At 40.6% G+C, this 24931-nt stretch overlaps 1 protein-coding gene across 1 annotated transcript; it reads left to right on the top strand.

The window, feature by feature from the left end:
- Positions 1-1845: 1845 nt before the first annotated feature.
- On the top strand, positions 1846-24483 carry LOC131794788 (TPR and ankyrin repeat-containing protein 1-like). Its single transcript, XM_066161305.1, has 21 exons — positions 1846-2056; positions 2796-2966; positions 4246-4526; positions 4999-5223; positions 5590-5829; positions 6130-6363; positions 7166-7328; positions 7647-8023; positions 8376-8600; positions 8881-9111; positions 9542-9692; positions 9991-10376; positions 10639-10872; positions 11063-11293; positions 11384-11534; positions 12658-13083; positions 13317-16585; positions 16949-17593; positions 18023-20894; positions 21268-21633; positions 22589-24483. Exons 3-21 carry the CDS (start codon positions 4266-4268, stop codon positions 22765-22767), a joined length of 10866 nt encoding a protein of 3621 aa, XP_066017402.1. The 5' UTR covers positions 1846-2056; positions 2796-2966; positions 4246-4265; the 3' UTR covers positions 22768-24483.
- Positions 24484-24931: the final 448 nt, after the last annotated feature.

The following is a 24931-nucleotide window of genomic DNA, read 5'->3' as shown; positions in this document are numbered from 1 at the left end:
ACGGTTAAATTATATCAAGCAATACTTTTTACCATTCAACCGAGGGTTATAATGGAGAATATTCATTCAAGAAGACGTCTCTCATCACTGAACTTTTTTTCTGCGATACACACTCACTTTAAGGCCAACCATACATTGTTTACTTCTGTTTCTTGTTACTGTCCTAAATTTCACTAACTCAGCAATAACCTCTACGCCAATGATGCAGAAGAAGCGCAGGCCATGATCGCGGTTTGAGTTGTTTGGGATACAGAGAATAATACATGGGCGCGCGTATATATGGAATTTCTCTTCGAGTGTTTAACTCGATAGCTCATGAGTGAGCGCAGCGAACGAGTCAGATGTCGAGTTGAACACGAGAAGAGAAATTCCATATGTACAAGCAATCATGTATTATTTTGTTTATCATATAGACACAATAGCCCTTTAATGGGAAGACAAGCCGACTTCATCAATGAATAAAAATAAATGAATCGACAATCCTCGAATAACAATCGTAGAGTGCGTTGGCGCTGACTCTTAAGAGGGAAAAGGGCGTTGAATCCTTATTACAAAAAAAACAATGGTCATAATTTTCAATTTACAAAATTCTAATTTATTGACTTTGTCCTTACCGACAGAAGTCTTTCAGGTAAAAGGCCAAAATCGGCCTGAGGCAAATCTTCCAGTTGTCGATTTTCATTCTCAGCCGCCAGAAATGCTAACACCAAAGCCACTGAATACGCAACTTTTGGTTTTTCTTTTACTATATTGGTTTTCTACCCCTTCTAGGAAAGTTTGAACATCATTGTCCGTCAGCGATACGGATTTTTTAGTGTCTAAGCCGCCATAATTCGAGAAAGCTCCGACAAAAAACTTGTATTGAGAATCGTGAATGCTTTGCCGTTCATTCATCAACCTGACCGAGTGGCGCTAAAGGCGAGTGACGTGTAAGCAGCTGATTGGCTATATCAACACACGTGAAAAAAAAAGATTTTTTTTCACGTGTGTTGTTACCGCTTTTCTCAGGGCCGGAAATCTCTGTATAACACCGCAACATCATTAACTTGCTGCACTCTTACCTAAGCTCTTTCTAAGGAATTGAAAGATGTGTACACATAGTTTTCGCTATCTGGAAAGCGCTGACCACGACTCGCTTCCAGTACTTTTAGTGCGTCGATTATGTGGACCGCTGAACGGTAACTCGGTAAATTTAGCTAGCAAATCGGTCGATTTTTAGTCTGCATAGTCAGAGTACAAAGGAGAGAAACAGAGGAATATTAATTCTCCGGGCGCAAGGTGTGAGCCCTGGATCGAACATTAACTGTTCCTTTCTCAGTCTCTTCTTTTTTCCGGCCTTACAGGCTATCAACCGATTGACTTGTGTTACAAAATTGTTGGTGCATTTAAACTAGTCGTTGATCAGGAGACTTGTTAGTTATAAGCTTTTGTTGCAAATCAATAAAAAAAAAAATTAAACCAAAACATAAACAAGTCAAAGAAGGGTCATGAAGTCTCTCTTATGTTATAATAGTTCATGCGAGATAAACCTACATCCTTCTCTGGAAGAAGCAAACTTACTAAAAAGGGAAGTAATGTCTCTGTTCTATGAAATCAACTGTGTTGATTTCTCTTTGTAGACCTTGGCCATAATAGAGACTTGATTGTCGAGAAAAACTGTGAGATATAAAACCACCCAACTGCCTGGCTGACGATAAAAAAGTCTGTGTTTGTTTTGGAGGTCCAGTTCTCCGTTGTCTACCCCCGTCAGGTCAATTTTGGTCACAACACATTCTATGCGAATGCCGAACGGGTCCATGGGGGTTCAGATAAGCCTTGTTTGATATTCAAGCTTCGTAGCGCAAAACATTTTGATGACTTGTCTTGCGATTGAAATGATAAGCGACTCCATTCTCTCTTCGTTGGTGTTAAGAAGGAAATGCGGGCGGAGGTTATTTTGAAATGGCATTTTTTTTCTTGCCCGCGTGACGGACACTCTCATTATACAGCTTTCAGTCGCCAAAACTGCATGTTTAAGACAGCCTGACGAACAGCTGAAAATACAATAAGGCGAAAGGTAGGTTAGTTATACTCACAAAACATTGCATTCGTATTTTTTAAGAGTTCACATATGCCGGAAAAGTTGTGAGTATCGTCTTTGCAACACAACACCGCTCGCAGGTAAGTGTCGTAACCTTCGCTTTTCTATGACCTAGCAGGACTGAGTTTTTATCGATAGCGGCTCTCGCGAGAGAAGGAAGTATTCTATCTAATCCGTTGCGCGAGAATTAACCAACCTTCTCCCACATCCCATCTCTCATCCTACAAGAGATTTACACAAAGAGAGGCACCAAAGAAACTGCTCAACTATCGGTAACTGCATCAGGTAAACTGTCTTCAGGTCGAGCTAAAGACCGATCGTCAATTTTTTTTCCACTTCCGTTCTCAGAGTCCAAATTGTCATGAGCCCGTATTTCGACAAGGTACGTCTAGAAATTTCGAAACAACTTCCTACTCGCTGTCTCAAACAATTGAAGAGCAGTAAGGTCTTAGGTTATTGAATAAATTAACGAGAATCCAACTCACTCAAGGAGACGCAACACTCTTAGGAAAAATTACTTAAAACCGACATTTACGACACATCGTGTAACTCGATACAATTGTACAAAGAAACTATGATCGTTATGTGAAAATAATTTTAAAAATGTCTAAGCTACCTTAGAATTAATTATCTTTTTCTCGGAATTCGTTGCTCTGTTTCTCAGAAAAACCTGCCATGACATGAAGTGCAAAACAATCTTTTTTTTTTTCCTAAGACAACATCTATTGGCTGATAGCTGATCTGTCACAATTGCTTGCCCATAAAAAATAACAACGTGACGTTTTGAATATCGTCCAAAACATTGTGGATCGGAAGTTGAGCGTCGCTGCTCGCTTTTCAGAAGAAGAAAATACAAATATGTGAAGTTAAACTTTCCTGCTGTCAGGTAAGCGTTGTAAATCAAAGGAAGGGGTTCTTAAGATTATCACAGAATATCAAACAGACACAATCGTTATAGAAATGGGTTTCAGAACGCGTTTTATTGCCGCCAGTAACAAGCAACCATTCCTGCCGCTCGAAAGGCAATTGAATTCTGTTGTCGCAGTATGCCCTTAAACGGATTTATATTCGCAAAATAATTTCTTTATTCAGCAGCTCACCGTATGGCAGACGCGTCGATGAAAAATATACATTTGTGATCTTCCGCAATGATAAATTCAAAGGAATTTTGTCACAAGAGTCAGATTAAACATATTTAGTCGAATATGACGCGATGGTTTTGATCCAGTAAACAGTGTTTACGGTAATGAATGTGAGAAATAAAGGCGAGCAAATTTCCAAAAGTTTACAATAGTTTTATAACACAGAATTGCCACAATTATGAAGACAAGCATAAACCTGCACCTCGACGCTTGAGTTTACAGATAGTGGTCGCTCAAAATATCAACAAGATAGAACTGAAAATCGTTCAGCTTTCTTATCAATTTGAATTTAAAGATCGTCCGGGTCAGGACTATTAGTCACTGAGAAAGTGGTAAATTTGTTGAAGTCCACTTTAAGTGAAGTTGCGACGACATTCGTCAAGACTCATCGTCAATATCGAAAATAATCAGCTGATTGCGCTCGGTATCCTTTATCGCCATAATAGCATTAAAGTGCCTTGTCCATATCAACACGTTTATAACTTCTACTTGAAGAAGCTAAACGAATTCTGCAAACGAGCGCATACATTTAACGAACAACTGTTTGAAGTTTCGACCTCATGGCTAAAGCCTAGCGGAAAGCTATAGATTGTTTTCCTTTTCGATGCTGATGCCATGCTAAAATTTGTACTCGAGTCTGAAATATTTTACCTGAAAACGAAATTATTGGTTTCCAATCGACAGTATTGGAAAAGAAAAGCACAAATAGGGCATACAACGATGGTTCGAAATCATAATTTTAAGGAACAAAACTGTCTTCATGTTCGTGATTGTGTAACACGCTTTTTTTTGTCATGCACGCGATGGAAAACATTTGGAAGTGCGAAATATACCTCAGTTAGGTCCCCAAAGATGGTCCCTAGTTTCCAGAGTAGTGAAACACATTATTAGATTCTATTCAGCTTTAAGTGTATGACTAAAATGTTGAATTTTTTATAACAAAGAAACTATTAGCTTCAGAATATCGTCCAGCAACTCAAAGAATATCAGGGTATATGGTGAACGATGTTGTTCTCGTTTTAGTTTGTACCAAAAGAGGCTTAATGATGGAGGGAATGGACCCTCGTCATCTGGGTATGATGGGAAAAAAGGCCATGGAGCACCACAATTATCCTGACGCGCTAAGACTGTTTTCAATGGGCTTGGCTCAATTGGAAGCTCGTAATCTGCCTCGACAGTTCGCTGCTCAGTTCCTAATGGATCAAGCAGAGTGCCACTGGCAGTTAGGGAATGTCGATCTGGCACTGCAAGAGATGGACAATGCACTGTGGCATGGAATATCAAGAGATGCCGAATTCGCAGAGGTTAGTCAACGAAATGGTTTAAGGCAAAGCCAGAGTTTTCCAGGGCCTTTGTGTTCCAAACAGGGCCTGGTCTATGAGATGGTTCTTGTTTTGGGAGTATTTCATTTCTTTGGATTGTAATTTTGCATGCCCCTGCAAACTCACAAACTTATACTCGTGCACATAAATGTATTTGTTGTTGCTTGCTGCAGTGGTAGGTTCGACTGTGAAGCTCTCAGAATTTCTTTCTCCCGAGTATTTCAAATGGTATACATGACAGTAACTGTTTTCAATTTATCTTTCTATATGCTCAATTGTATTTAGGTATTTTTCTTTCATTTGCAAGTACTGTAGAAGCAAGTGTTATGTTACCATAAAGTTAAAATAAATTAGTTATGGGCAAGTATGAAGCGAGAAGAAGATCATGGATTAAAGTACATTCCAGTCTGGTTTTCTTTTTTATCGCTGCAGTTTGTGTTTCTTTCTCTTTCAGGGAGAATCACAAAAGTGGTCAAATCATGGCTTTGCTCTCTTGGAGGGACACCAATTTGCCATGGCCGAAAAATGTGCCAAGTTTGCCCTTTATTTCCATACCTCGCATAGAACTAGAGCCCAGGCGTTTCTGTGTCAGGTGATTGCGCGACATGAAATGGGTAAAATCACTGGAGAAACAACGGAAACAAAGGAAATCAAAAGACTGGATCCAAAACTTGCAAAGGTGAGATAACTGGAGGATGTTTGGCTGTTTTGTATGATACACTTGATCAAAAAATCTCATCTCAGAGCACAGAAATCGTTCTTTTATTGATGCTATTAGCCCCTTAGATTAGTGAGTTTATCTTGTATAGTTGATGAAATCCAAATTACCGTGTCCTTTCGTTCATGGTTTAAGTTCTTCCCAGGAAAAAAATTGCACTATCAAGCAAAATTAACGAATAAACACCACTCAGGCGTAGGTCATTTTTACTTCATCTGAACTAAATGATCAGGCACCTAGACAGATCTTTGTGCAATTTAGGCAATTTTATAAGAAAGTTTACGAGACAGGATCAACAAAATGCTTCCTCTGTTTTCATCATTTAAGCTTCATGCTCATGAAAGGAAAGATAGTGCCATCAGAAACATGCAGAGTCAGAATTACCAGTGGGCAATTAAGAGCTTCATTTTTGCTTTGCTGCTTCATCCTGACGATGGTTCCAAGATGAAATTTAAACGTTCTGTTGAAAGTCATTTGGCAAGTGCTTATTTTAATATTAAACAATACAAAAAAGCAGTTGATGTTGGAAAGGAAAGCTACAAATCAAACCCTGACTTTAGGTCTAAGGTAAGAGATAATATTAACTAGTTAAATTAGAAATTATTCGACTGGAAAGTTCGCATGGAAGAAAATAGGGTTTCATAAGCAAATGCAATCAGTCTTACCAATCCATCACCAACTTTTTTATTAAGCTTATTCAAGTTTGAGGAGACCCAGGTAACAAAACCTCTGTTCCTTACAGAGTAACTTGTCAGACCATCCATCTTGTTCTCATTTTCGTCCTCATAAATAAGACTGAGGAATGAGGTGGGATGAATGATTGCTCATTATCAACCTTGTACTTCATTATCATTCTGGTATATTCAGGAGGAAGCTGAAAGGTGGAAGAAACGCGGAAACAACCTCTCGAAGGAGCCAAATCTAGTGGATCAAGCGATTGCTTGTTATTCACTTGCGTTAAAGTTTACACCAACAATAGAAAGAGACCTGAAGGCGACTATTTTTTCCAATCGTTCTCTGATGTACAACAAGCAAGGGAAAGCTGACCAGGCACTAAGGGATGCACAAAATTCAGTGGAGAATAACCCTAGATGGCCTAAGGCAAGGATGTTGATATTTTAACCCACTAGCTAAATTAAGACATGGTTGCCACAGTCTTTTCACAGGCTTTTCAAAATTCCATCATTTTTCCCCAACCAATTTAACTAAACTAACAATTTCACAAACAAGTCTTGATAATCGATTCCAATCTCCCCTCATAGCCATCTTCTCCACCCATAAATTTATGCTTTCGGCAATTCACATGCAGTTTAAATGAATTAACAGGTACTTAAGGTCACATAGATAACAGATTGATTGTCTTGGAAACCTAACATCGGCTTTTTGCTCAATTTCATTAAACAATATTCTACCAATCCAACGTCTATCATTTCCGTGAAATGTATCGAATATTTTTAAAAAAGTTAGAAGACAGTGCCAGAAAAAGAAATTTTATGGTTCACCGCAAACCAACTTCAACTTGCATTACAAAAGGATCGAAGGATAGGCTGGTCAAGAATCTGTCACCTGTTTTAAACAAGTACATCAAGTGACGTCGAAAACCAAAACAAGAAAGTGCCATAATCTGTCATCATGGAGTTCACATTTACTTGACATTTCACTTTTCCCTGACTACTTTCAGAGATGTAAATTTTCCCTGACTTAATGTGAAAATCCCTGACTTTCCATGACCTGGAAGAAATTGATTTTTCCCGGGACTTTCTTGAACTGTGGCAACCACGTAGAAGCATTCCAGCTATAAATTAATGTTTAAATGCCGTGATGTTCAACATCATGTATAGTATACATGTGCACCGTTTCAGTTGAAATATTCACCGTTTACACGGTATATCATTTTTTGCAGGCATACTATCGTCTAGGGTCTTGTTTATTTGTGCAGAGAAAGTATAGGGAAGCGATGGAAAAATTTTCAGAATCACTGAGCTTGTTACTTAACGATACTTCACGGTCAGACCACCAAGTAGATACTTTGAGTCAACTGCTGGCCGTAGCATTGAAACTACCAGGTAAACAGTCAATCATGTCATGATTCATAATTCTGCCATAAGATAAGCTTTGATAAGCAGATGACTGAATGAAGGATTAAATGCTTGACAGAATTGCCAATTAATAAAAAAAATTAAAAAGTGCAAATTATTGGTTTGAATTAGTTGAATTATTCGAAATAATTTGAGGGACAGATCAATACACGGAGGGCTAGATGGATCATTGAACAAATGTATTAGCAGATGCATGGAAAGAGAGTAAACTATCAAGATATCACATCAATAAATCGTACTTAGTCATAAGTATGGTTCACCATAATGAACCTTTTTTCTCCCTAGATGGCACGTCAAGCATCCAATATGAAATTCCAAAGACTTACATTCAAACAGTCCTAGACAAAGCTGTAAGTGACGAGGATTGGGCCACATTGCATCTTCTCTTCTTGGGCGGAGGAGGACCTAAACAGTTTGAGAAAGGTTTGGGAGGCCTTGCCGATGGCTGTGATGCAAGCAAAGTGCCATTAACAGAAGTAATAAGCTGTGATTTTCCAGATCTCGCAAAATTCGTCAGCATACTGTTGGATCACAAGGCACGTGAAAGTCTCCAAAAAAGAGGAAAAACTGCTTGTGAACTCGCGATCGACCTGAACAAATTTGATGTTGCTAGTGTGTTGATGGATAAAAACACTACCTCAGGGCCTGGTGTACAACTTGAGGTAACATAATTATAGTGATAAGACACCTCAATGCATCATAGAATGTTATTTCCTCGAAGCTAAGTTATGAAAATCACCTTTCTTTCCAAAGATGTGAAAGCTACCTGATTTGGCTATAGCCCAACAACAATGCCGCCAGAATTTCATGATTTTCCCATAAAGTTGTAAGGAAGGTTTTTTTATTACTCCTGAGAAACTGATAGTTGACAAACTGAGTTTGAATGAAGATACGGGATCTGGAAGATAGTTAAGTGATATAACAGGTTACTTCGATTTTAACGGTGTTGAAATAACTAAATATCTTACTTCGATGGACTAGTTCATTGTGTCTTTCTCTGTTTGTTTATCTAAGAGAAAATTCAAAGAGGATGCCAAAAAAGCATTGGAAGAAGGAGATAACAGTAGAGCTATCAAATTGTTTCAACTTTCCTTGACACAAGTGGGAAACACGATAGAGGAAAAGCGAAAGACGTTACAAACTCTATGTGAATTGTACTTCCAAGAAAAGGCCTTTGAAGAGTGTCTCCGAAGCGGGCGCAAATTAAAAGAAGCTTACCCGGAGGAACACAAAAATGAGGTAACAGTGAACACCAGATTCGCACTCTTAGCTCATTGACAACTTGAGACATAATCCTCCTTTGAGACTAAACGGCGAGTAGTTGCTAAATTCCGATCAATGAAACTGGATCTGTAAAACATGGTCCTCTGATAATCCCCTAGTTTACCGGTTGATCACGAACAGGCCATATTGAAATTATCAATTTATCTCTTTGTCTGTCTGTTTGTATGGCTGTCTGTTGGCCTATCATGTTATTTATCTATCTATTACTGAATTTATTTATGATTATTCTATAAAGAGTAATGCGATACAGTGGAAGAGCTGGGGAAATGAGTTACATAAGGAAAGAAAATACGACCTTATGGTTAAGTATTATACACTTGCCTGGGAATTCACACCAATATCAAAGATTGAACTGATGGCCTCTCTTCTGAGCAACCGGTGTTTGGCGCTATACAACCTGGAGAAGTTCGAGGAAGCCTTAGAAGACGCTAACCAATGCACCAAAATAAAGCCAAAGTGGTTTAGGGTGAGCAATTAACTTTTTTGTCCATTTGCTATCATAAAACAATCAGATAAGATGCTGGATGTTTAATATAGCACTCATACTGAAAAACAACGTTTTAGGAGACCATGGGGCACCCCTTCAACTCCTCTCGCCATAATTCTGGTACAACCTGTCATATGGTCGATGTCGCACAAAATTTGATCACTAAAGCGCAAGTTTTTTTTTTTTCTTCTAATTTTACACAATTTGCTCACGTCCGAAACAGTTTCTGTTAAGCAGGAGCCCTTCGTGATTCAGATTTTCGTTTTGAAGGGATTCCATCAAAGTTTCTTTTCCTGAAATATTTTAGTTGAGGCCTAATTAATGCTAAAGTGTTGTTAAGTAAACAAATTGTTAATCGCTAAGAAGTGACAAAACTCACAACTTCCTCTTGCGTTACATGTATTTCCAGGGGTATTCTCGTAAAGGAACATGTCTGCTGCGATTGAAAAAGACCAAAGAAGCTCTGCAAGCATTTTGTAAGGGATACACCCACGCTGTAACCGATAAAGAGGAACAGATAAATGCAACAGATGTAATCTCAACCGCTATGATCATAGAAGGTTGGTAATCTGTTCATGGCAATCGTAATTACTTCCTCGTTGTCGAACTTAATTAGCTGTGGAAAGAGTATATGTATCCATGTTAGAAATCGATAAAATAAGTCAGAGAACCTGCCACTTATGCTGAGATTGTTCAAGGGCACTTTCATTTTACGACAGCAGAACTAAGCCTGAGATCAGGAAAGGGAAGTCTTTATTTTGCACTGATATGCCCTCAAAACATCTATCTCTTGAGCTCGAAGACTGTAATGAGTTATGCTCTAAGAATTATCACTACTCGATTAAACCCCTCTCTTAGGCGGAGAATCACAGATTACTTGCACTCTGTCATCCCACGTGCTACAATTTCTGGTGAAGGACGCAACCGAGAAGAAAGATTGGAACAAACTGAGATTTTTATATCTTGGTAGTGCCCCAAATGCATCGTCTAGAGGACTAGCTATTGAATGTGATGCCTCGTATGTGCCTCTGGACCTTCTTATTGAGTCAAATGTTGAAGATGTACACAGTCTCGTCAAAGCTCTTCTGCAATGTAACGCCTCTGCGGACGGACTACGAGGTTGCGCCAGGCCCCCACTTTTGGCTGCCATGGAAATGATGAATTTTCCGCTAGCTGTGACTCTGTTAAGAAACAACGCTGATTCAGCTTGCATAGTTGGCCATGGGATTTTCATGAACAGAGAGGTGCGAGATTTCTTAATAATGTGCAATCCAACATTTACATGTGTAGTTCAGCATTTAATTATAGTCTGGGCGTGAGATAACTGCTCGTCATAACGTCGTTGATCCCATAAAACGTGGATTATGACATAACGCAAAAGTTATCGAACACTAATCACAAACTCTTTCCGGGCGTTTTCAGTATCGCTCTCAGTAGTAGTTATCATATTCAGATGACTTAAATTGGTTTATGTGATCTTCCATAGTGAGTCTTTAAATTTCATAGGGTCAACCGAAGCAATGGCTTCAACTTGGTCACAAAGCGATAGATGCCAACGACAGTAAAAAGGCTGTGATGCTGCTCAACATGTCTCTGTACCTTTCGGATTCCAACAAAGACAAAACCATAACAGTACAGACATACCATGCGCTGGCAGAGGCCTACTTCATTGGGAGTGAGCACGAAAGATGTATCCAAGCAGGAAAGGAGTGCTTCAAGTTACAACCAGTAAAATTAGAGGTATTCTTCTTTTTTTAGTGAGTCTTTTCAGTTTTTTTAATAACCGTTTGTCTAGACAGCCAGTACTCTACCGAGCATTGATGGGGATCTAGAATACATACTTTTCTTGTCCTCTCCGGTTGATATACATACTTCCATGACTAAATATTTCGAGTAACGTCAGCTGACTAATTTTAACTCTTATTAAAAGGAAGAAGCAAAGAGGTGGGGAAAACGAGCCGACCAAACCCTTCATTTAAGGAATTACAATCTGTCCATTGACTACTTGAATCTGGCTTTAAAGTATACTCCAGCTGACTCAAAAGAGATCTTTTCACTTCTGTTGTGCCAACGTTCAGAGGCTTTCCAACAGCTGAACAACTTCAAAAGTGGTTTGGAAGATGCAGTAAATGCATCAAAGATGTGCCCAGAAATGTCTAGGGTAGGTACCACGTCAGTAAGAAACTGCACATTTATCATTACTTTCATATGAAATACACAATCAAATTGACAACAGGCATCCTTTTTACAGGTTTATATACATCAACTTAAGTGTTTCCAGGCACTTAAACGGAAAAAAGAGGCGATGCATGCTACAAACGAGTGCCTAAAGAGAACAACAGATGAGAACTTCATGTATTCCCTTTTGTGTGACGCTTTGGCTACTGCTTCCAGTCTTAAAGGTAGAGATTAAAAATAGAAATCGCCTGCAAAAGGTCATTTAGTGAAGTAAAAAGACTTCTTGAAGAATCCGAAGCGAAAACGTCGCTTTCTAACACCCCGTTCACACCATCAAAACATGTCTAACTAAACAAAGTTTAATGAAACCATGGTTAATTAAACATGGTTAACTAATCAACCCGTTGACACCGAACAACAAGAGCTGACAACAATGCAGCCTCATGTTCATGCTCAGCCTCGCGTTCGTGTAATGGTAATTGAGGTAAAATGTTACAACATCATACAGCCACAACATGTAAAATGTAAACAAAATGGCGGATGGACGAGATACTGTGTTTTTGTTTTGGAAAACACGGAGAGAAGAAAGCCGAAAAATCGCGGAAAATCGCGCAAAGCTTGCCAGGAGACGACTCTAGCGATACCTCCGCCGCAGATGTCTTGCGTCATTATTATATTTTTATTGTTGTTGACAATAGAAACTATTTCAATGTGCCCCAAGTTTACCTCGAGTTTGGAGTAAAAGCAGGTCTCAATCCTTTTGGGAGGAGACCTGCCAAGGCTGGAGCTATAATGATTGGGTAGAGAACTTAGGAATAGGCGCTTATCAGAGTGTGAATTCGTGTCTTGCAGCTGCCGTCGTCTCTGTCTTCATAGCCTGCAACTCCAAGATATGCCGCAATTTCTAATCATAAAGGGCTAATACCCCTAACATATTGTAGGCTATATTGTTGTGCATGATTTTAGCTAGAGTTTGTTATTCTCGTCTCCCCACTTTTCAAGTAACAGGAGGGTTTCTTTGTGCTCCCAAACTCTTCCGCGCGTTTTGGTTTCTGCCGCCATTTTTGAATGTGTTTTATTAAACACGATTGTTTAACTACCTCGCGAGGTAGTTTTGTTAAACACGGTTTTAGACGTATCTTGTTAAACGCGCCCCCCCGTGTGAACGGCCAGTCTTATTAAATCTGTTTATCAAAGCAAATTTTAAACATGTTTAAGCTTTGGTGTGAACGGGGTATAAGACAGAAAAACAGAATAACTTCCCACAAGTGGAAAGATCTAGACTAACAATTATGGGTAGCCATATTTTGATAGTGTTCATATTAAATGATGAACTCTTTCTCTCAGAGGGAACATCAGCGGTAACGGCCCCTGTGCCCAGCAAACTGCTAGAAAAGCTAGTGAGCGAGGTGATAAAGGAGAAGGACTGGCGTAAACTAAGAATACTGTATCTCGGGGGAGGAGGACCAGGATCACAACCGACAGGAAATGGAGGAATGGCGACTGGAATCAACGCATCCAGTGTCCCACTTGGAGAAATCATACGATCCAATGAGCCTGAGCGACTCACTTTCGTGTCAGTTCTCCTCAAGCATGGAGCCTCAGCAAATGCCATTGAAGAATCGGATACTGTACCTTTAGCGGAAGCTTTGAGACCGCCAAACTTACCCCTTGTGGAAAAATTGGTACAGAATGGAGCCAACCCCTGTGTAATGAGTAAAGAAGGAGAGCCCATAATTCACCAAGCATTGAGGAGTGGTCTTCAGAAGAATGGTAATATAATTGGTATTGATATTAAAGTAGAAGCCAAGAGGGGCAGCGCTATTGTATGAGTTGAGCACGATAGGACAGCAGACAAACGCTGGTGTCATATTACTGAAAGAGAATAAAGAAAGTAACAAGGACTTAACCCTCTCTGGAGTTAACATTTCCTTTTAATTACGAGTGCTCATTTTTGTGAACATAACCTATATTCTAATTAATACTTGTCACTATCAATTCGCCAGGGACATTTGAATTCTTGAAAGCAATGCTGAAGTCCCCACTCCCCGAAGTTCAAAGTGTCCAAGACACGGACGGCAACACTCTTTATCACATTGCATGCATTGGCAAGAATTTACAGAAAAAAAAGTGTGACGCAATCCGAATACTTCGAGAGGCAAATATAAATCCGAACCTCCGAAACAAGAGGAATGAATACGCAATCCAAAAGGTTCCATCCAAACGTGATCCTCGTTGGAAGATGTTAGATACTGCATTACAATGTTACAAGTTGAACTCTTCTGTGTCTGTCACCCACGAAGAAAACTCTGAAAAGGTCTCTAATGAAGAACACGATAAGGAACTTCAATGGGCAGAAGCAGAAGAGGAATACGTTTCAGACGGAGATGAAGAAAAACCAACAACAGAGGCCAAGAACACGCCTCAAAACGTCAACGTTTTGAAGGTAGATCAAAAACAGCTGCAGCGAAAGGAAAGGAGGGAAACTATTGTCAGCTTGATAGATGCCATAACGCCTCTTTCCACATTTGTTCCAAACGCATTTGATACAAACGAAGAGCACGACGATGTGGAAATTTTCAACGAGTCTTCAAGGAGCCCTCGAGCTGCAGAGAGTAACGACGTGGTGATTGAAGACGAGACCGTAGATGACGATCGATATGTTGATGAGAATGACATCCTTGGAGACAGTGACAAAGAAACGGACATCGACTCTAAATCTCCTTTTGAAGATCTTCCTTGGGAAGTGGACTGTACTGATCGAGTTTGGAAGATTATGAGAAACAGAAAAGTTGGTTTCTCTACGAGGAAACGTATAATCGATAAAATTCGCATGTTAGCCAATGGCAGATGGAGTAAGACACTCTGCAAGAGACTAGAAGGAGAAGCGAAGAGGAAAGACATTGAGCTTTACGAATCAAAGCTAACAAAAGGTCAACGAATAATTTGGGAAAAAACGATCGCCTTCTCTGGTCGATGCAGCGAAAACCCCGAGCTTCGTCTGGATAAGAAGAATTCAGAGGGTCGCATTTACTCAGATATCATTCGGGTGTGGGACATTGTATTGGACCACGACAAACTTCAACGTTCGATAGACCTCATCGTCAAGTCACATGACAGAGGAATGGATTGCATTGTGAAAAGGAAACTCAAAGGCATGCCGGTAAAATCTGGAGGTAACAGCGCGTTAACTTCCGAATGTTTACCAAACAAGTATGCAGAGATTGGTGATTTGGAGCAAAAAGGAAATCCACAAGCCAAGAAAAGCGTACCGAAGAAGTCGACCATTGCTGACAATTTGCCTCAAATTTTCTTTCCACCTGCAAGTGCAAATGAGCAAGAATATCACATTCTTAAGTTCTACTCATTTAGCACCGCTCTCGTTAAAACAGTGCTAGAAAGTGACATTTCTTCAAAGATCGACTTTCCTTTCAAGATAACTGAACTCGAGCATGCCATCGTTAACCTTCGCCCAGATCCTCCGATGCCCATCATTCTTCTTGGTCGAAGTGGTACAGGCAAGACTACTTGCTGCCTCTATCGCTTATGGGACCGGTTTCAAAGTTACTGGGAACGTGCAGAAACTGCTGGCCCCTACATACCACGATTTCTGCCCCCTCCATTGAAAACTAGTCAATGCTCCGACGACGATGAAACCTTACAAAGTAGCATTGGGCAGGATATTAATCAAGCTGAACGTAGTCCAAAACAAGCATCTGCATCTCCAGAATGCCAACAACCCAATGCTTCGTCACATTCAGCTTCAGCTCCAGCGTCACGAAATGACCACCAAGATCAAGTAATGCAATCAAACTCTTGCCCTCCAAAGGCACAAAACCAGCTTGAAGACAATGATCAAGAAGAAAAGCAACCTGAGATGTACGAACATCTACACCAAATCTTTATTACAAAGAACAATGTTCTCTGCAGCGAGGTTGAAAAAAATTTCAAGGAGCTATGCCATGCCTGCCCAGTAGCACAACATCGTATACCATTTGAAGACCAATCTCTTCCTGCAAAGATGCAGGACGTTGCAGCAGAAGCGTGGCCACTTTTTGTTAATTCAAGGGATTGGCTTCTTATGTTAGATGCATCTCTTCCTGGCAAAACCTTCTTTAACCGCGCTGAGGATGGAAGTTTGCTTCGGAAAATTGATGGCTGGGGGGAGGAGGACAGCCATTTACAATTTATCCCAGCCACGGAATCAGACGACGAAAGTGACCACGAAGAAGAAGACGAGGGGGCCGTTGGAACACAACATGGTAGCGAAGAGACTAAAAAAAAAGGGAAAGAAACATCCATGAAAAAAGACAGAGACCCCAGAAGGGAAATCACTTACCCTGTTTTCCAATTTGAATTATGGCCAAAAATGAAAAAGAATTCAAAGGAGAAGGTTGATTACCATCCTACTTTGGTGTGGACGGAAATACGGTCTTTCATAAAAGGTTCTGCTGAAGCCCTGCTGAGTGAAAATGGAGAGCTTTCACTTGAAGATTATGAGTCCCTAGGAAAGAAAAAGGCTCCAAACTTCTCTGCAGACAGAAAGGTAGTTTATGATCTGTATCGAGTTTATCAACGAGAGCGATCCTCAAAACGGATGTTTGATGAAGCAGACCTGGTTTACAACATTCACAAACGCCTACAACTCATTACTGCTCCTGAATGGTCAGTTCATCAGATCTATGTCGATGAAACCCAAGATTTTACTCAAGCGGAGTTGTCTTTATTGATTCGTTGCTGTCGCTCTCCAAATGAACTGTTTTTTACTGGTGATACAGCACAGAGTATTATGAGAGGAATTTCCTTCCGCTTTAATGATCTAAAGTCTTTGTTTCATCACGCTAGGAAGGCGGCAGGCATCACCGATGACCAGAATAATTTCATTACAGTCCCAAAGAAGTTGTATCAACTGACGCACAATTATCGATCACACGCAGGAATTCTGCGTCTTGCCTCCAGTGTCGTAGATTTGTTGCTGACATATTTTCCTGACTCATTTGACAGATTACAGAAGGATGAAGGGCTTTTCGAAGGACCCCGACCGGTCCTTCTGGAATCCTGCAGTCCTACAGACCTTGCAATGATTCTTCAAGGAAATCAGCGGCAATCCTCAAGAATTGAGTTTGGTGCTCACCAAGTGGTTCTTGTGGCGTCAAATGAGGCGAGAGAGGCATTGCCTGATGAACTGTCACAAGGACTGGTGATGACTATCTACGAGGCCAAGGGACTTGAGTTTGATGACGTCTTGATTTACAATTTCTTTAAGGATTCTCAGGTAAATTATCCAACTCTCTAAACTTATCAATCAAAAATGTTTTATTCCTCTTGAAATGGTGTCAAAAAACTTATACTTCAGTGAGTTTTAAAATGTTTTTAAAGGTGCAATAGGCTACTATCAACTCTTAAGCCATACGTCAGATGTAAGCATGGTACTGAATGAATGATGAGCGCGTATTCAATAGCAATCAAAATGATAACCTGTCTTTCTTATTACAGGAATAAATTATTGGTTTATATAATAGAGATTTAGATGGTTTAGGTTTAGCATAGGTGATTAAAAGGCGCTTTGAAAAGGTAAATGAGGCATCCTCGGCATTTCCCGTAATTGAACAAACATATCGTTTTTTTCATGCCCCAGGCTACGAAAGAATGGAGAGTTGTTGCCAGTTTTATGAAAGATGAAGGCCTCGCTGATCTTTCAAGTTCGATTGGTCTGGTTGAGGTGACAGAGGACAGCGCTACAGTACAATCCTCACGTCCCCTTAAATTTGATCCGGACAAGCACAAGGTTCTGAATTCTGAGCTCAAGTATTTATACACAGCTATCACTAGAGCTAGAGTCAACGTCTGGTTCTTTGACGAAGACAAAGAATCTAGAGCGCCCATGTTTGAGTTCTTCCAGAAACGTGACCTTGTTAAAGTTGTATCAATGGGAGATAATAACGCTGGATCTGGTGAGCTGGCCAGCATGTGTGCTACTAAATCAACTTCAGACGAGTGGCGAAAGGGTGGTTTGCGCTTCTACAAACGGAGCTTGTGGAGACTTGCTATACAGTGCTTTGAGTTCGCTGGTGATGATACCTGGGTTAAGAAGAGCCAAGCACAGCAACAAGCAGCAGAAGCCATCAAATTGCGTTTCACAAATCGTCAGCAAATGAAGGATGAATTCCTCAGGTCTGGAGAAAGCTTCCTGAAATGCAGCATGTTTGATGAGGCTGAGATTTGTCTAAATAACGCCAGAGAGTGGGCCCTATTAGCTCGACTGTACGAGAAAACAGGAAAGGTTAATAATACAACTGACTTTATGAATTCTTTGATACTCTATTAGTTTGCGGTAAATTAATTCAAAGCTGAGGTTTGGTTTTCCATGAATGTGATGCGTTAATCAACTCGAGGCTTCAATATTCGCCTCCGGGAAACCCCTAGGCATTTGAACTTTCGAAGATTGTTTTTTTTTTTTCAAGTTTCCGCCCACGGGAAAAGATTATGTTGGAATGCCCTACCCACTTTTTTTGAAAAAGGCAAGATCAGCGACTGTGACCATCAAATGTCCGTGGGTTGCCGCGGGAAGGGGGGTTGTTGAAGCTTCGAATTGATCGGCGTAAAACATTGTTTCGGCTCTCTTCTAAATATTTATTTAATGACAACGCTGATTTTCGATTCTGGTATTTTTGACGATTTGTTTCTCACTCATTTTTTCGTTTTCTTATAGCTTCAAGACGCTGCTCGCCTCTTTAAGAAAGAAAGACTTCACAACGAAGCAAGCAGATGTTACGAGGCACAGAACAACTATGCGGAGGCGATCGAAGTATTTTGTCGTGCAGGCATCTTTGAAGAAGCACTGAGTGCCCTTGAACGTTACAATATCCTGGCATCAAGTGGCGACTTAGAGGGTAAACAAGGCATTATTCCCCCAAGATCTACTCGCACGGTGGAAAGACTACGTCATCAACTGGCAGGCCAACATTTCGAGAGAGGCGAAACAATCAAAATGGAAGAGGTCCTTCAATACCTTCCATCTACTACCGACCGTATAACGTTCTTGAAGAAACGTGGATGTATAATTGAGGCAGCCAGAGCCTTGGACGATGACGGACGACGGGACGAAGCTGCTCGACTTTTAAAAGACGCGGGAAAATTTGAGGAAGCTGAAAGGTATTCTACTGATCCACAGTTTGCCGCCGACTGTTTGATATCACTTGTTCGCACCACCACGTGGAGTGAAGACAGCTCTGCGATTCTTGAAAAAGCTATTGAGAAGTATCAGCTTTGTGGTAACCCTAATGGCCAAGCAGAAGCCTTGCTGTTGCTGGGAAGATTGTCTCATGACTCTAGGAAGCTCCAGGAGGCGGGAAGATTGTTTGACAAGAGTAAAAATCCCTGTGGGGAAGTAGAGAGTGTCATGAAGCTGCTTGAGACGACAAATTTTGCACCTCCGAAAACCTTCCAACAGTGGATGGCTGTGAGAGCCTTGGAGAGAGTGCTGGGGCTGATTACTACATTACACATGCCTAACAAAAACAGCCTAACCTTGGCTGAAGAGAGAGAAATTACAAAGTGCGAAGAGCATTTTGGACTTTTCAAAACCGACACCGCTAACGAAAAGAGGTACTTCTGCAAATCCGGGGGCAGATTCTCCCTGGTCTATCCAAAAATCATTGAAAACGATACCTCCAACACGGAGGCAACGATAAACACACTTGATGCGCACAAGGAAATACGACGATTCTTGCTTAATGAATGTGCCAAACTAATAAAAATGACTCACGTGATGCTAGAGAAGACGCTGGCCAGAAATACTATGTGCACGAACGAGGGGATGGGAACAACGTGCAGCGATTCAAGTTGTGAAAATCAGCATGCGGATTCGTTGGACCTTTTCAACAACCGCTTTCTCGCTCTTTTCCATTTCATTTATTTGGAATCAGTTGTTGAATCGTTCAGGTCGGAGATGGCTTCACGGAAAGAAGAGCAGGAGACCCTCTCATTAACTATAAAAGAATTTCGTGAATTCCGAACCTGTCAGCGTTTTTACGACTTCTTGTTTCCCTCGTCAGGTTATCGAGAATATCACCTTTCATTAGCAAGCATTCGCCACCTTAACAGGACTAAACTGGTCACCAAGCGCATTTTTCAATTTGCCAACGTCTCGTGGAAAGAAAATCCCGAGGAGCTGCGCCGGTCAGACACGAATAATTTTCTTAAAGTGTCCTTTTGTCTGCAGCTAATCAACTCTTCTCAGTCCATGGTGAAGTGGATTTGCGAAGAGGAAAAATCGTTCGAGAGGAAGACAAGGACGCCGAAATTCAGGCCCACAAAGGATCTGTTAGCAAAGAATGGTATGATTTATTCTCATGAAAATGGACGTTACGAAAGCTACTTGCAATGGTGGGAGTACGGCAAGAAAAGGCTTTACGTTCACGGAGACGTGGAAAACGCTGCTCATATTATCATCAGACGTTTCCTTACTCTAACAGCAAAGCGAAGTCAGATGATTTATCCATCCATTGCCAACACCGTTATGATCTTGGAGCATCAACTGACAGCCTGCCTTGCTCTGTACAGCCGTTTGTCTATAGAGAACCGGTATCCTGTGTGTCTGCCAGCAAGTTATCTGACTATGGTGAGGTTTTGGGACAATTGCAGGCCAGGAGCCGACAAAGGCACATTTACCTTGTACCAAGCTGTTGAGAAGAGCTTCGCGCAGGAAGACAACAAAATAAAACTGCTTAAAGCCGTTCGCTCTCTGTTAGACTACATGGTGAAGCTGACATGTGGTGAGGTGGCCGATTCATTTGATGTTTTAGGGGACGCTCTTGACTCAAAAGAGAGTCCAATGTATTGTGACTCTGGAGAAGCAGAGAGAAGCCTGGTGCTCTTCTTGACCATGATGTGCAATTGTTCCAAAGGAATTTCGATTTATCTGGAAGAATTCATGCTCAGAAAAATCTTGCGTATCAAGGCAAACCATTGGTTAACAAGCCGCATCAACAGCGTGTTAGACAAAATCCAAGAGGTGCAAGGGCCACGTGATGTGGTAATGATATTGAAGACGTTCCTGCAAAGTAGGGCCGAAGAACTTTATGATCTCCGCTGGTACAATGGAAGATTGTGGTACGATGGAGTATGCAAACCAACCTCTTACCCAAACACATTTCACACAGACCTAACGCACATACGCGAAGGACTGCAACAGGATTCAGACCGCGAGAAAACGTCTGAAGACACGGAAACTTTAAATACAACCGAAGCCGAAGCAACCGAGGAAGGAATGGATGTGGAACTTACGGAAGAAGAGCGCAAAGAGAGAGAAAACATTCAACGAGATGTTGCGGCTACCACAATCCAAAGGTGGTACAAACGAATAAAGTCACTAGAGAAAAAGCAGGCTCAAGCCGCAGTAGTACCAGCTAAGACATTGCAAAGACTAGAGTCCACCCAGGAACAAATAAATTCAGAATCTGATCTCTTAGAGAAGCATTTTTCCCAATTCAGAGTCGACGTATCTGCTTGTGGGATCTGTAGGATCAATTTCAAGCCTTTAGCTGAGGACACCCTGCACATGAACAATGAAGATAGCGAAGGTACTCAGTAAAACCTACTTTCATTCTGAAATTAGCAAATTAATGTATTAATTTAGTCGACCTGCGAACATCTCTCTTTCCCTTTGGTTAACGTTAAAAAGAGGTGTGTGGTGACGTATGCAAACAGCTTAGTTGTATTAATGCACTCAAACCAGTAAAGGCCGTTTACTGATGATGTGATCAAGCTGAAGCTAGAATGCTAAAGACAATGTTCACACCTATCCTCATTCGGTAGCTTGCAATTAATGATAACAACTCAGAACACAATTTTTGTTCACTCCTCTTGAATGATCTGTCATTGCGTTACAAACTAATTGGGTGTGCTAACTAATAACCTTAAAACAACGAATCGTTCTTCATGGATTACCTACAGGAACCAGTGAACCAACAGAAGAAGAAACGTCAACAGACATTGAGACAGAGAATGCAGTAATCCATGGAATTTCCCCAGCACATTTGGAAAAAGTGAAGGCTTTCAACCATTACAAAGATATTTATTTGTCAAAAGTCCATCCCTTATATACGAGAGAAGCGCAACTACGCAAGGTGGTGGAGGATCATTCCTTGTATGTTAAAGTACAATTGGATATGGACCGCCTAGAGGCGAGTCTCTCAGCAGTGAAGAGTGAAGTACATAACATAGAGACTGCTTTGAAATGGGAAAAAGTCAGTCTTCTGCAAAACGCAATAACAGAGTCTGAAAACACAATGCAAGAGACAGAAAGAGTCGTAGAACAAGGTAATCACGACAGGTGTTTAGAAATATTCACATAAGGGTATGCCCCTAGTATACATTTCAACCAACATCAAAATTATAAACTTAGGAAACATTCAAACAAAGTGGTCAGGTGAAAAACACATGACTTGAATGATATGACTTCAGTGGATATCTTTAAACCCAAGGCAAACTGTTGGACGAGCTTTGCGTGTTGCTTGCATGTTTCGTTGGAAAATCATAGACGCCACTAGATTGCCCACGTTCGAAACCTACGCAACCCTAAGGATTACTTATTTGAAGATTCGTCGGGAATTAGGAGAAGTATCGATATCTTAAAAGCTTCGAAGCGAAATTTCCTTTGTAGTGATATAAATGAAAAATTACGCGCGTTTGCTTCAGGCTGAAAGCGGGTGCACCTTGCATGTAACACGAGTGCAAAGTTGTAACACGAGTGCAAATTACAAAAAGCGCGCGCGAGCTGCCATAACTTCGTCCGTCTTGACTTTCGGTGATGTGTTTTTCATTTAAATTATTGACAAGAAGCAACATGATTTCTCGTGTAATTTGGTGTAAATTAGCACTTATAAACTTTTCAAAGACTACAAATTGCACTCGCCCTAGCTACGGGCTCGTGCAAATTTTTTTTTTTTGAAAAACTTTACTCATGCTTGTTAACACCAAATCGCACTCGAAATTATGTTTTTACTTATACTAATATGGCCTGCGGGGGAGGTGTTTAGATCAGTCTCTCAGTTTGATCTTCTCGAAGGATGCTATAACTTGTATCATAAATGACAGCTGATGAGTCAAACTTTTTCTCAAAATATTTGTCATCTTAAAAGACACAGGTTCTTAGGCAACAACTCACGTAAGAGGCAAACTATTTTCTTCAATGGAAACAAGGATGCAGCATTGCATTACTGATATTTATTTTCACATGAAAAAAGAATCATACACAGCTTTTTCTTACCCTTAGCAAAACAAGAGTCCTTCGCTGCAGAAAATGAAGACAGTGAACCGGAGGAAGAAGGCGAAGGATTGCACGAAGACGACAAGGAAGAAGAACATGATTTCAGTCCCATTCAAGAAATCCCACATGGAAACAAAAAAGGTGGTGGCAAATCTAAGAGACCTCGTAAAAAGCGTAAGAAGTAGACAGATTGCGGGGGGGCATTTTCAGTTGCGTGAAAAATACCTTCCCTTGTAAATCATCATAGTAATCTGTCGGGGGGACAATGACTGTTTAATTAAGGTATGATAGGATTCCTCCACGCAGGAGTTGTTTTCGGACTGACCATTTCATGAAACTGCTTGCAAAGTATTGACGTACCTCTAGCTTTTGCTGGACTAGCAGCACATTCTTGGCAGAAAGAGGTGTTATCAACGGCGACGACAGGACAAGACAAACTGACTCCAGTATCTGTTGCAGTGACTAACCAGATGATAGGTTTGTTTATCCAAGCTCTTTGTGTATTGCATGTCACAATGCATCGACAGGCAAAAGTCCTCAAAGGACCTTTCGACAGACGTGTTGATCGTGTACCAGGATGTCCAGTCTCACCTGGTGTAACTGAGAGTGGTCCACCACAGACCTTAAGGCAGATATTGTTTTAGTCCTGTCAGGGTGCCCAGTTTCATCCTTCACGTCCTCTATGGGGCGGGGTTGCCGGTTGAATGGCCGACTCCCCGACCCATGAGACAGGTAGTACCGGTTTTTATGATTATCATGTAGCAAGCAAACCAATGCCTGACCTGAAAGACGTATATAAATTAGTGGTATAGATACGTTTCAAGCAATGTAGAGTTTTGAATGACCTGTTGCCTGATTAAATTTTCAATCACAATTCTAAACTATCAAAAACAGATACCGATATCGTGCAAAATTTCGACATATCTTAACGAACTTTTAGAAATTTTAAAGAGGAGGAAGGTTAATGTAATTTGAGGGAAGATAAGCTTTTTTCAAATCCATTTCAAGGGAAGCTATTTTCAAACTGTTGCCTGCAGGAGTGGTTGACGATTTTCTGAGTGCATTATTATTTACAACTCGTCTTTAAACTTTGAACTTGTCTTGATTTGGGTTACCTCAAGTATTGGTAGGTTTTTTTAATTTTTGTCATGTACTAGTTACAGTCGACTCGCGAGAAAATATTTTTTTCTGTAATTCAACTTACTTGAGAAAGACAACTCGAACATCTCCCTCGAAGACTTTTCACTTCCCCATGTGACATTTTCTTTAAAGATTTGCCTTCTATAGCTCGATCAATGATTTTAAATACTTTTTATTTCTCTGGAATTTTAAAAATGGTCCTTCAGTTTAGGTTTCACTGGTTTAGGGTTCAATCAGTTATGGTACACTGTATTTTCAGAAAGCTTTGCTGCCTAAATAATTTCTTTAAATTTTCTTTTTTCCACATTAAAACTTGATTAAAATAAAGACGGAAATCATAAAAAAGTAGATTAGTTGCGATTGGCAACTAAAAAAGTGATGCAGTTGAGTAGAAAATTAAATCAATGATCATTCGAAGTATGTAGCGAAAAATACACAATTGTGATATTAAAGGGGATGATTCAATGTGTCATTTGTCCAATTCTAAGTCTATCTGTCCTCCCAAACCGAAAACTAAGAATATTCAGCACCGATCCATGGACCGAATACGTATTGGAAGGAGAAAGGAACACTACTTTTTAAAATCCAGTGCAAGGCTTGGCTACAACAACTTGGCCCAACTCTCTGTATGCATAATGGCCCAGCAATAGGTGAAAATATGACTAGTCGCTGATACGCAGAAGCTTTTCCACACGAGCCCGGCCAACCAAGCTGAGTCAGTTTTCTGAGATCTTACTTCATCACTCTTTCAACCAATCAAAGCGGTGCATAATCATACGAAATGACCCATAACCAGCCCACCTCTTGCCGACAAGACTACCTGTATGAAGTCGCAAACACATTGCGACCCACACCGAAAGTTATTACATCTTGCGGGCAAACGATAACATTTCATGGGTGTCATATTTCTGAAAACCGCCATCGCCCTTCATAGGTTAGTTACCATATGACGACCAATTTTAAAATTTCTTCTGCCCAAAGATTTCGACTGTAAGTCCAACTATCAGTGGTCCAGTGTTCAGGAGTATAAGTTCTTTAAATGAAAAATTAATAGCCCTTTTGACGATCACAAACTATCAAGGATCTCACCTGGGCATGCAAGGATATATGCACTTCTGCTTCCGATGAATGGCCAATGTAGAACACCCCAGCTGTTGACGAATCCTTCTGAAAGCTTTGTTTTTGTCTGGTGATCGTTTACGGTTTTGC

Source organism: Pocillopora verrucosa, chromosome 14 (genome assembly GCF_036669915.1).
Source record: "Pocillopora verrucosa isolate sample1 chromosome 14, ASM3666991v2, whole genome shotgun sequence".
NCBI classification, from domain to species: Eukaryota; Metazoa; Cnidaria; class Anthozoa; order Scleractinia; family Pocilloporidae; genus Pocillopora; species Pocillopora verrucosa.
The sequence above is the reverse complement of the archived record's forward strand: the minus strand, read 5'-3'. Positions and strand labels throughout refer to the sequence as shown.

Excerpts from the sequence above, each read along its gene's own strand:
- LOC131794788 (XM_066161305.1), top strand. The coding sequence starts at position 4,266 with ATGATGGAGGGAATGGACCCTCGTCATCTGGGTATGATGGGAAAAAAG. Across the intron at positions 16,586-16,948 it reads ATTTCTTTAAGGATTCTCAG|GCTACGAAAGAATGGAGAGT; the intron begins GTAAATTATCCA and ends TTCATGCCCCAG. Across the intron at positions 17,594-18,022 it reads TGTACGAGAAAACAGGAAAG|CTTCAAGACGCTGCTCGCCT; the intron begins GTTAATAATACA and ends GTTTTCTTATAG.